At 42.8% G+C, this 12,330-nt stretch overlaps 6 protein-coding genes across 6 annotated transcripts; 5 read left to right on the top strand and 1 right to left on the bottom strand. All coding sequences in view use genetic code 12, as the record gives it.

The window, feature by feature from the left end:
- Positions 1 to 561: 561 nt before the first annotated feature.
- SSN3 (cyclin-dependent serine/threonine protein kinase) lies at positions 562 to 2,351 on the top strand (the record flags this gene model as incomplete). Its single annotated transcript, XM_001384553.1, has 2 exons — positions 562 to 712; positions 914 to 2,351. The coding sequence occupies 2 exons, from the start codon at positions 562 to 564 to the stop codon at positions 2,056 to 2,058; spliced, it is 1,296 nt and encodes a 431-aa protein (XP_001384590.2).
- An 11-nt stretch (positions 2,352 to 2,362) lies between these two features.
- PICST_45639 (predicted protein) lies at positions 2,363 to 3,391 on the top strand (the record flags this gene model as incomplete). Its single annotated transcript, XM_001384552.1, has 2 exons — positions 2,363 to 3,052; positions 3,089 to 3,391. The coding sequence occupies 2 exons, from the start codon at positions 2,363 to 2,365 to the stop codon at positions 3,389 to 3,391; spliced, it is 993 nt and encodes a 330-aa protein (XP_001384589.2).
- A 1,441-nt stretch (positions 3,392 to 4,832) lies between these two features.
- On the top strand, positions 4,833 to 6,137 carry PEA1 (Phosphatidylinositol-4-phosphate 5-kinase and related FYVE finger-containing proteins; the record flags this gene model as incomplete). Its single annotated transcript, XM_001384551.1, has 1 exon — positions 4,833 to 6,137. One exon carries the CDS (start codon positions 4,833 to 4,835, stop codon positions 6,135 to 6,137), a length of 1,305 nt encoding a protein of 434 aa, XP_001384588.2.
- A 1,061-nt stretch (positions 6,138 to 7,198) lies between these two features.
- On the top strand, positions 7,199 to 9,324 carry RIM11 (ser/thr protein kinase). The gene has a single exon (XM_001384550.1). It carries the CDS (start codon positions 7,933 to 7,935, stop codon positions 9,163 to 9,165), a length of 1,233 nt encoding a protein of 410 aa, XP_001384587.2. The 5' UTR covers positions 7,199 to 7,932; the 3' UTR covers positions 9,166 to 9,324.
- A 299-nt stretch (positions 9,325 to 9,623) lies between these two features.
- On the bottom strand, positions 9,624 to 10,019 carry PICST_7821 (predicted protein; the record flags this gene model as incomplete). The annotated part of the gene is made up of 1 exon (XM_001384204.1): positions 9,624 to 10,019. A coding segment is annotated over one exon (396 nt), but the record flags the coding sequence as incomplete, so codon positions are not given.
- An 839-nt stretch (positions 10,020 to 10,858) lies between these two features.
- On the top strand, positions 10,859 to 12,073 carry ERG10 (acetyl-CoA acetyltransferase; the record flags this gene model as incomplete). Its single annotated transcript, XM_001384549.1, has 1 exon — positions 10,859 to 12,073. One exon carries the CDS (start codon positions 10,859 to 10,861, stop codon positions 12,071 to 12,073), a length of 1,215 nt encoding a protein of 404 aa, XP_001384586.1.
- Between the last annotated feature and the right edge of the window lie 257 nt (positions 12,074 to 12,330).

The raw sequence follows: 12,330 nt of genomic DNA, 5'->3' as shown, positions 1-12,330 counted from the left end.
TCAAGATTCTCTTTCTATTCATTCTGCTACGTTTGCTTTTATTTCAAGCCTCCATTCCTACAATTCTTCGTCACTTTCTAGTTCTTGGTTCCAAGTCCATCTGTAAAGCCCATATTGGTATTATGTATATGTACAGGATTATCATATCATCAAATTGTTGGCTCGACTAACAAAAACGAGAATCTTCCAGAATCCATTAGTATACCCCAAAGGTCTTAAAGTTGTCGATATCGCCATTCTCAATTGCTTAATCCTTTTATTGACATTGAAGTTCTCGTTCAGTCAATTTTTGTGCATTTTCACGTTTTCACCGTATCTTTTTTTATCAGATTTCTCAACCTCATACATAAGCTCCAAATAGTGGATATGAACTCCACTATCTGAGACCAATTCGCCGACTATCCTTACACAGAAACCCAGACTAGTCCACAGTATCCAGATGGACCTACTGCATCAATTCATTTACTTAATCCAAACCTAATATCATTTTCAATACTTTAGATAAGCGAACAATTCATGAACTCCACCAACCAGTCCTCTATAATACCCCAGCCTGCGTTGATGGCGCTGAACCTGATTCTCACGTTGGGGCCATTCAAACACCGTAAGGATTTGACCCGTGAATCGGTGTTATCAACATATCAGATCATCGGCTATATCGCAGCCGGAACGTATGGTAAAGTCTACAAAGCCAAACTAAAGAACACAGCCAGTAAGGACAACCAAAACGGAACTGGAAATAGTAACAATGGTAATGCTGGCGTGAGTACAACAGCAAATGTCGGCAATGTAGGCAATGGCAATAATGACAATCTACAGAATAATGATGTTAGCTATAATAGCAGCAATCTCAGAAATGCCTTCTTGGACCAAAAGAGAGACGACTTGTCGCTCTCTGGTAAGGACAATAAAGGCGCAGAGCAGCTCTTTGCTATCAAAAAGTTCAAAAGCGATAACCATCTGAGTAACAGAAGTCATCATAACCACGATATAAATGGTAATGAAATTGTTCACTATACCGGTATATCTCAAAGTGCCATACGAGAAATGTCTCTATGTCGTGAACTCAACAACAAGAACATCACCAAGTTGGTGGATATCATTCTTGAAAACAAGTCCATCTACATGATATTTGAATTCTGCGAGCACGATCTCTTACAAATTATCCATTACCATTCCCATCCGGAAGTTAAGCCTATACCACAGGCTACTGTGAAATCGCTAATCTGGCAGATTTTGAACGGAGTTACATTCTTGCATCAGAACTGGATATTTCACCGTGACTTAAAGCCTGCTAACATCATGGTGTCATCCAGTGGTGTAGTGAAAATAGGTGATTTAGGATTGGCTCGTAAGTTCAATAATCCTTTACAGTCGCTTTATACTGGTGATAAAGTCGTAGTAACCATCTGGTACCGTGCTCCAGAGCTATTACTTGGAGCTCGACACTATACTCCCGCTATTGACTTATGGGCTGTAGGCTGTATTCTCGCAGAACTCTTGTCGTTGCGTCCTATCTTTAAAGGTGAAGAAGCCAAAATAGATATCAACAACAAGAAGTCCGTACCTTTCCAGAAAAACCAGTTCCAGAAAATCGTAGAAGTACTTGGAACTCCCAGCATGAAGAACTGGCCCGCGTTGAACAAGTACCCGGAGTTCATTTCCTTCCAGCAACAACTAACCACCAACTATCCTCCTAACTTAGTCAATTGGTACAAGATGATCGGAAGCTCCAACAAGCAATGTCTAGAACTTCTTAAGGGTCTCTTGGAGTACGATCCCCTTGTAAGACTCACCGCCGATAATGCTTTGGTTCATCCGTACTTCTTAGAGCTTCCTAAGGTACAAGAGAACGCTTTTGAAGGGCTCAACTTGAAGTATCCAAAGAGAAGAATCTACACAGACGACAACGACATCATATCCAACCAGGCCATTAACCAAAACTTCAAGAGACATGGAGGAGCCTACGACGACCAGCACAATAATTCGAATAACAATACCAACAACTCACTCAATGCTAACAATGCCAATAACGTACCGAGAAAGAGAGCAAGATAGAAGAAGAGATTTAACTACCGAACTTTTAAGTGTATATGGTAATATATATTGGGTTGAGGGATCAAAGATGTTGTAGAAGGCAAATTGCACTATTAAAAGAACAAAAAGCTTGTGGAATTGTCTGCCTTGAAAAAGCAAGGTTTGCACGAGTTTTGCTTCTTTTGTCAAACTTGCAAGTAAGAGCTTTGAAACAGAACAATTCCAACTCTTCGCTATAGTATTTATTATATGCAGGCAAATATCAAACACAGATATTTATAGAGTAGATCAACTTTTTTCTACTCTGCAAATCTATTTCCACAGCATGGACAAGAGGTATATCGAGCGGAAAAGAGTGTATTCCGGACATGTTCTGGACGTGTTCCGAGCGCGGGATATCAGTTCCGGTCAATTGGTCTGTTTAAAGGTTGTAGACGGTGATATCAGTATCAAGCCTCATAGTATGAAGAGAGAAATCACCATATTGAAGGAGCTAAAAGGCGGAAGTAACATTCTTCAGTTTCTAGACTGGTACGAATTGTTTGACGATGTGGTTATGGTCAGTCGTTGGTACGAATACACGCTTGTGTCGTTGCTCCAGAATGCAAAGTATAGTCGTAAGGTAACGAGGTTTGACTTTGCCAATCCTTTAGACAATAAAGTTAACATTGTAAGCAAAGTAGATGATTTGAGTGCCAAAGGCTTTTTACAAGCGATGGCATCTGGATTGAGCTACATACATAAGCACGGAATAATTCATCGGGATATTAAGCCATCCAATATCTTGTTCGCAGATGATGATATAACCAAGCCAGTGATAGGTGATTTTGGAATCAGCTATAATGGTCCGTATAGTGACGAGTCTGACGATTGCAAGTTTCTTGATGTGTGTACTGGCATCTACAAGGCTCCTGAGTTGTGTCTTGGTAAATGCGACTACGGAAACGAGATTGATATCTGGTCATTGGCAGTAGTCCTTACAATAGTGTACTCGTCGGACTTCACATCAATTCTAGTAAAGAGAAAAGGAAATAATGAAGAAGAGGAGGAGGAGGAAGAAAATGTTGTCAGTGATTTGTGGCTTCTCAGCACAATCTTCAACAATTTTGGCACCCCTTTTGTTAACGAAGGCCAATATGAAGACGAGAGCCTATATTGGCCCGAGCTACAACTGGACAAATATCACTTTGTCGACTTCCAGTTTGTGCACCAGAATCGGAAGCCAGATACTGAGTTGCTTCCAAAGTGTCGGGATCCAGTTGCGACCTCTGTGTTTAACGAGATGACTAGATACAGACAGAGAATTACTGCCCAAGAGATATGTGACAAGCTCGCTATAGAAGAGAATAGATAAGATAGAATGGGGAACTCAAATAGGAATCCAGAGAGAAGTGAATCTCTTTTTAGAATAGTTCCGATTGCTATAGTACATATGACTGCTACAGTTCACATAGCTTCTAAATATAGTTAATCAATAGCAGTCGAGAGACAGCATATTAGTAAGTTGATCCAAGCGGCAAGTTGGCTTGAAGATGTAAAAGTGCTGATCCAAAGAAATCGTACAATCTTTCAGAGAACACAAAAGCTGCTAGGATTAGCCAGATCGTACAAATCACCAAATCTGGCAATTCGCTAGATAGAGACTTCAAGACAGACAGTCTATACACAACACCAGCACAACAATTGAGAAATTGCTGAAAACCTGTTTGGTCCTTGAGATCTTTTAGACCTGAAATTCCAACGGCTGAAAGATCACCAGGTTCTGTGGGCCAGAAAGAAACCTCCAGATAGACTCACAGCCGTCCAAAATTTTTCTGCGAGAATTGCTGCGAGCTGTGCAACTCACTGCAAGGCGCTCGTATCCAATCACTTTACGAGGATTTGCGGGAGATCCACATTGAGTCAGGGCTGCCTCTTAGAAATCCTCCTGAAACACATTTATCTTGAATTCACAATCAGAATTCTGGTTTTCACAACCGTTTGTGTATATGCAGGCTCTTTGAGGGGATTACATTGGCCAAACGCACGATTCGGCCATCGGGATAATGGATGTCTGCGATTCCCCACTTGGTGCCAGAGATTAGAGTCGGCTGGAATATCGGCTCGAGACTGAAAAAAGATGAGAACGGACTGTCAGACTGAAGTTTATGTCTTATGATAATGCAGATGCAAAATAATCTGGTATGTGTTGCAGAAATTCTGACACTTTTACTGTGTGTCTGTTCTCTTCCTTTTCCGATGCTCTGAGTCGTCCGCTTGCGTCTCCATCTCTCCCTGTGTGACACGGACCGCTGCAGAGATCAGCTTTCTCAGCCAGGTGAAATAGCGCTTTAAAACAAATGGCAGGCTCTCAGATTAACATTACGAGTGAAACTAAAATAGAGCGAAAAAAAAGAATTCTATCCCACACGCAGAATGAAAGTTTATTTTTTCACTCAAAGCTCTTCCCCACATATTCCCGGACTCCAAAGTAAGCGACTCAGACAGAAAAGACAGAAGGCCAAAGGACAGACACAAACACTTCATATACCCAAAAAGATCCTTTCTTTCTCAAACTTGTTTCGGGAGCGGATAGAGATCAGCGTCGTTGCGTAGTCTACAAAGCGTCTGAACAAGCCCAAAAACTGTCAGACCTGCCTCACTGTCTGTCTGTGTGTGTGTTTTATCCTTTTGTCTGCATTTCAGTGTCTGAGTATCCACGGCTCTACATTTGATAAGTTCAAGTTCCAGTATAACTTTTCCTACTTTCCTCTTCCTTTCCAGAACCAGTTTCCCGTTCTTTCACAGACATCATTATGACCGCATCTGCCATACAAAAGCGGTTTCTGCAAATGCTGGTGTCGCACAAGAAAGTGCCAGTTGAAGAAACGGAAGAAAGCAACAGCGAATTCATCAAGTCCATCAACTACGACAGCCTTGAAAAAAAATATGATATCCACAAGTACTATCCATCTTACATTCACAACTGCGGTATCCTGACGCCGGTGTTACGGGATCTTATCATAGACAAGCCCATATACGCAGATGCCAACAAGCATGTCAAAAAGAAGAAGAAAAGGAGCCTGGCCCGTGATGGCAGACTGACTCGTAGACTCGAGCAGGTTCAAGAGCTTAGAGAGTTGAAAAAAGACCAACTTCAAGATAGAAAAGACCTCCGTAAAGAGATGCGGGACTTGAAAAAGAGCCAGAAGACCGAAGTCCAGGAAATCAAGCGGAAGTATAAGGGTCGGATATCCCAGAACATCCAGGAAATCAAGCATAACAACAAACTCATGAACGACGGAAGCAAGGAGCCAAATGGCCGAAAGATCAGCAGTGTCAGAAACAACAGTGTTGGAAACGTAAATCCCTACGAAATAGGAACTTCCTTCTCCAATTTCGTAGATACTAGTGATGAGACCGAAGTAGACGAAGAGGATTTCCTTGACTTGGGCTACAATAATAAGGAAGGCCTTGAGGGACATTTCGGCATGTTTGAAGAGACAAAGTTTAGAGACCCGTTCAATACTTTTACGATAGAAAAAGTCTCGAGTGCAATGAACACTTTGAACAACAGCAATTCCAATTCCAATTCAATGAACAGTACGATTTATTTGAACAATACCAATAACAACGGACACCACTACCACAATTCAGTTTCGCATAGTACAGCCGCTTCGGCTCTCTCAGGAAGCACGAAAAGAAACAGCTCCATTACGGGAAAATTCATGAAGATGATGAAGGGAGGCTCTATCTCCTCTGAGAGTTCTAACGACGATGGTTTAATAAGTAGAAATAATACCAATATCCCGTTTACACACGTTCTTTCTAAGAACAGCACAAATAACTCGAACAATCTTTCTAAAAACAATTCCAATACGAACGGTTCCCACGACCATAAAAACTCTTACGGAGGAAGAAACCCAGGAGAACCACCGCTTAATCCATTGAGCAAAGCCCAGAGTTACGATCAAACAAGAAGCCACATGACGAACAAGAGACAGAATATCAAAGAGAAGTTCTTGAAGTTGAAGATCAACGGCGAACGCCGTCACAGTGACCAGATTGGTATGTATATTACAATTCTACTAACAGACAAGATAGAGACAAAAGTAAAATGATACAATAATGATAGAATGATGATAGAATACTAGAATTAGAATCGTGAGAAAACGGCAGAATATCCAGACATTGAAACATTCCAGTTTTGCAAAATTATCAGAGACTTTTCGAATGAGACTCGTGTAAATCAAGTGTATCTTGATGATATCATCAGATTTACGAGTTGCACACAAAGTTCATGAAACAAGGAGATTCACTGATTCACTGGGGGCTCGGTATATGGAAGACTTGCTGCACCCGTGCCGCAATATTTAACCAGACTACACCCAAATGAAAATTTCAGACATTGTAGCAAATTACAGGAGCGGCAGATGCAGTGGTATTATTATTAGGAGGGGAAAAGTGGGGTAAGGTGCATAGGAGCTCATATGTGCAGTACATAATGGATCATGGAAGATAGAATTTCGCTCTGTCTGACAGAGACTGCGATTTGGTGCCAGGAGAGCGTCTTCGAGACAAATTGGATCGGACAGGAAGTCAATTGGACGTCACCTCGCATAGACAGACTGATTAGTGAATCAGAGAATGGCGAACTGGCTGTTCCTGGCGGTGTGTATCCCTTGTCGTCTGCTGTCCGAATATCCACACTGTTTTCAGTTGCAGCCACCCAATCAGGAAACAGCTGTGTGTTGGCACACCGACACAGACGTCATAGGAGGTATCTTCCACACAGAAATTGTGTCGGCGGCTGTAGCCATTTGGGTCACGCACCACTAGAAAATGTAACTAGTACTGCCTGCAGGGAAGTTTTTCGGGTCAGATTCGTCTCCCTGACAATCTTCCTGAGATGTTGCTACCTGAGGTAATAAAATGATCCAGGAAACAAGTTGGTGGCTGGCACGCTGTCCGGAACAATCAAGAAAAGGTGTTGTTGACAACAGAATCTGAATTTGGTTGTCTGGTTTTTGTGTCGCATCAGACACAAAAAAAAGTCATCTTCTCCAGACTCTGACCCGCATCTGGAAGATTTGTTTCGCAGACATTACCTTTTTTCAGGCTCCGTATAAAAACAAAACGGATCCTCCTTTTTCTGCAGCAGACACAATTTTGCACTCTCTGCCCATAATTGCTTTGGTGGAAGTCTGCTTAAGTCCAACTCTTCAGAGCTAGTAACTGCCATTGCACGAAGCGGAACATCCCTAGACTACTTGTAACAGCACACAAACTACACCTGTTCAAGAAATCGACAAATTCAACATAAAGTCTGTCATTTGCGATTCCAACATCGGCGTCTGACAATAAACCACAACAAAACTTTTCCAGCCTGTCCATACTTAACAGAAAAGACTGAGCTTTGTCTGATTTGATCCCCGCGTGCTGCAGTCATTTCATCCGCCTTCTGTCTGTCTCCATTGCCCACCTTCCTGTCTGCTTCGTTGGTTGGTTACCCCATTAATCGAAAAGTTCGGTGAGCGCACGACATCCTCCATTTTTCGAGTTTTACTTTGAAACCTCCGCCTTTTTGTATTGCGCCCATCGGTTTCTTCCAGAGCTAGCCAACGTGCTGAATACCTCCAGAACCCATTCCCTGTATCGAGCAGTGTTGTCTCCTAGTGCTGCTGCCTAGAGCCCATTTTTCTGTGTGTCCATAGCGTGTTGCTGAGCTGTTCCTCTCTTTGTCTGTGACTTGCTCGTAATTTGAGACTTTCTGAATCTCTGAAACCATAAGAAGAGCCTGTCTGACAACACGCTTCCCTTCAGCATTCCGTCTGTCATTTGTCTGCCATTAGTCATCAGCATTAGCTACATTTGTCTCTCTCTGTCTGTCTGTATCGCATTGCATCTACTAACAACATGTCCAAAATAGAGGTTGTTACCGAAAACGTTAACAACGGCCACACTGGCGAAATCGAAACCATCCAGTACACCCAATCCCAGATGGTGGGTCATGGCTCGTTCGGGGTTGTGTTCCAGACTCAAATCTTGCCTTCAAACGAGATTGCAGCAATGAAACGAGTTTTACAAGACAAACGATTCAAAAACCGTGAGTTGCAAATCATGAAGTTGGTGCATCACCGCAATATTGCTGATTTGAAGTACTATTTCTATACCAGCAACGACAAAAACGAGTTGTACCTCAACTTGATTCTCGAGTTTGTACCAGAAACACTCTATAAGGCACTGCATTTCTACGTGTCCAAACGATTGCTGATGCCTGCCATTGAAATCAAGCTCTACACCTACCAGATGTTGCGTGCTTTGAACTACATCCATTCACAAGGCATCTGCCATCGTGATATAAAGCCGCAGAACTTGTTGATAAACCCCGAGACGGGCGAGTTGAAGTTGTGTGACTTTGGCTCGGCTAAGATTCTCAACCCTAACGAACCCAACGTCAGTTACATCTGCTCTAGATACTACAGAGCCCCAGAATTGATTTTCGGTGCAACCAATTACACTACCAAGATCGATGTGTGGTCTGCCGGTTGTGTGATGGCCGAGTTGATTTTAGGCCAGCCATTGTTCCCTGGTGAATCGGGAATCGATCAGTTGGTGGAAATCATCAAGATCTTGGGAACGCCCTCAAAGGACCAGATAAAGAACATGAACCCCAACTACATGGAACACAAGTTCCCCCAGATCAAGCCAATTCCATTGTCAAAGATCTTCAAGAAAATGTCTAACGATTGCATTCAGTTCTTAATCAAAGTGTTACAGTATTCTCCGGTAGACCGGATCTCGTGTGTCGAGGCTCTTGTCGACCCGTACTTTGATGAGTTACGGAACCCCCAGACCAAGTTGCCCAATTATAGAAAGATCTTCAGCCAGCAGTTTCATCTCAATTCGTCTCTGTCTCATCATCTGATCAACAACGCCAACTACCAGATCTATTCAAGCCAGCCGGACTTCCGAGAGTTGCCTGAATTGTTTGACTTCAACGATCGGGAGTTGCTGTCTAGCCCAGATTTGAACTTCAAGTTGGTTCCGCCCTTCGCCTACGACAGGTTAAACTTGAAACAGCAAATTTCGTCGCTTGACCAGTTTGTTCCCTGGACGGCTGAAGAGTTGAAGGTCACCCTTGAGTGAGCCGCAGACCTTTGCATAGTATAACCACTACCACCTATTTAATAGTAGCCCTCGTCATGTTTGTATTACTAGCTGTTGTTTCTCCGCTGAAGCATATAGAGAGATCTCTTTATATACTGTACATATTATATCTTATGAATGTATTTATTGTTCCAGGAGATCTACAAATATTTCTATGGCAATCGTGTATCTATGAACATGTATTGATGGTACACCATTCTGATATAGCTTTATCATATATATATAATCTTCAGATATAATCTAATTAACTACTCTTGCTCTCTGCTAATGTTATCCTATCATTACTTCTCTTCCTCGCATTCTTCGATCTTCTTCAATATCCTATAATCAATGGACTTCAAAGTTCTCTTCGATATCTACAATCTTGGCTTGCTGATCTTCTTTGCTGTGGCTCCTTCACTCACGATTGGAGTCTTTTTGGCTGGCGTCTTTCTCTTGAAGATTTTCGTGAAAGGAATGACGAACCATCTAGCAAAGCTAGGCATGAGACCCAAACTCACAACCAATCTTATAGGCAACAAGAATTTCACCACTACAAATGCATAGGCACCTTCCATGATGAACTGGAACTTCTCGTTTATGGAGTAATCGGCAAAATCATATTTGTTCATAGCATCGTCGATGATCTTGGTGCCCTTATCAATGGCCCATGTAGGCAAGTCAAACGAAGGAAGCATGTCTGGAAATTGGTGAAAAAGATACCACAACGAGAGAAGAGGCACAATAGCCGTCAACTCGTGAAGAATGAGGAAACTGACCACATGAGAAACGGGAGCATTCATGAATCTGGTGGTATATCTATGGAGAAACTTTGGGATTCTCTTTAGTATGGGATCATTTTTGAGTTTGTGCTGGATTTCTGGGGGAATTTCTGCGGCCTTTTTCACGGCCTTAGAAGTGTGAATCTTGGACCCACTGCTGGTATGTATTTTTGACAACTGGTTCACCAAGCTGGATGTGGAGGGAGTTATGGGAGTTTTGGAGATGTGAATAAGACGGTGAAAAAATGGAGTTGGCCCCAAAAAACGCAGAGCTAAGTGGGGCAGGAGCGGGGTTCTGACAAGCTGTCTGAGCATTGTGAAGGAGGATGGCTATGCAGACAGATATATGGGGCTAGAAGTATATGTCGACTTGCTCTTGACTAGATAGTAAGTTCAGACACAAGACACTAAGACAGTGCAAACGGACAGTGCACAGATACAGTACTCAAAATTGCAGACAGTACAAAATGCAGACAGCCTAGAAGCACATTGCAGACAGTGTTGCAAGACTTCAGGCCAGACACAGACACAAGAAACTGCCAGAGGAGCCAATAATTCCTAACAATCACCAAGAATGCTAGCAAGTCTTACCATTGTTAGAGTACAAAGAGTCTGTACGACGGTCGTAACTCTTCTGACACAAACCTACAAATCCACTCGCCCGCAGTTTTGCTAACTTTAGACAATTTTGTCCCCCAACCCAATTTCTACACGGCGGAACAGATCCCGGCCTGCATATTGACGAAAGACTCGTCGTTCACGCGGTCGTTTACATCACGTGACCGCGCTCGCTTCTCGTATAACTTTTCAAATAAATATATAAGACACATAGAATCTGAAAAATGTTTCAAAATTCATTTGCAACATACTTTTCTAAGCAAAACATATAACCACTGCTTAAAACACCCACGATGACTGTTCCACCTGTTTACATTGTCGCTACATCCAGAACGCCCATCGGTTCTTTCCAGGGTACCCTTTCCTCGTTGACCTACTCTGACTTGGGCTCTCACGCCGTGAAAACTGCTCTCGAGAAGGTTCCCCAAATCAAGCCCCACGACGTGGAAGAAATCTTCTTCGGTGGAGTCTTACAGGCCAATGTCGGCCAAGCCCCTGCCCGTCAAGTTGCTTTGAAGGCTGGGCTCTCAGAAGCAATTGTTGCCACTACTGTCAACAAGGTGTGTGCCTCTGGGTTAAAGGCTATCATTTTGGGTGCACAGACTATTATTACCGGCAACGCTGATATCGTCGTCGCTGGTGGTGCCGAGTCCATGTCCAACACCCCTTACTACGTTCCTTCGGCCAGAGGCGGTGCCAGATACGGAGATGCTGCCTTGGTGGACGGAATCCAAAAGGACGGTTTGTTGGATGTATACGAACAAAAGTTAATGGGAGTTGCCGCCGAAAAGTGTGCTGCTGATCACGGATTCTCCAGAGACGATCAGGACCAGTTTGCTATCGACTCCTATACAAAAGCACAGACTGCCCAGGCTGCCGGTAAGTTTGAACATGAGATCGCTCCTGTCACCATCAAGGGAGTCAGAGGTAAGCCAGATGTAATTGTAAGTGAAGATGAAGAAATCAAGAACTTCAACGAAAAGAGATTGAGATCGGCCAGAACTGTTTTCCAAAAGGAAAACGGAACTGTGACTGCTCCAAATGCATCCAAGATCAACGACGGTGGTGCTGCTGTAGTGTTGGTATCTGAATCTAAACTTAAGGAATTGGGCTTGAAGCCTTTAGCCAAGATCAATGGATGGGGTGAAGCTGCCAGATCTCCTATTGATTTCACCATTGCTCCATCTTTGGCCATTCCAAAGGCTTTGAAGCATGCCAATATTTCTCAAGACCAAGTAGACTACTTTGAGTTGAACGAAGCTTTCTCTGTTGTAGGATTAGCCAATGCTACTCTCTGTAACATCGACTCTGCCAAGTTGAACGTCTATGGTGGTGCTGTTGCCTTGGGCCATCCTTTGGGTTGCTCTGGTGCCAGAATCGTCATCACTTTGCTTTCTGTGTTGACTCAGGAAAGTGGAAAGATTGGAGTTGCTGGTGTTTGTAACGGTGGAGGTGGTGCTTCTTCTATTGTCATTGAGAGAGTCGACCATGAAGATGCAAAATTGTAAGTTTATTCAAAATAGAGTAGATATAATAAAGAGGTAGATATAAGAGAAAATGTAGATACTAGAGAGAGTAAATGAGAAAGTCCAACTGTAGAAAGTTGCCTATCAGTTCAAAAACAGTATAGCATAACCAATAACTCAGAGGATACGCTAAAGTTTAGACAATTACAACGAGCTACTTACAAGTTTCAACATCATGTCCATTGTGTATATTAAAGAGTGTAGAGAAGTGAAGCTGTATTAGAACAAAACGAATGGAT

This window comes from Scheffersomyces stipitis, chromosome 4, assembly GCF_000209165.1.
Source record: "Scheffersomyces stipitis CBS 6054 chromosome 4, complete sequence".
NCBI lineage: Eukaryota > Fungi > Ascomycota > Pichiomycetes > Serinales > Debaryomycetaceae > Scheffersomyces > Scheffersomyces stipitis.
This window is presented reverse-complemented; position numbering and strand designations above follow the sequence as displayed.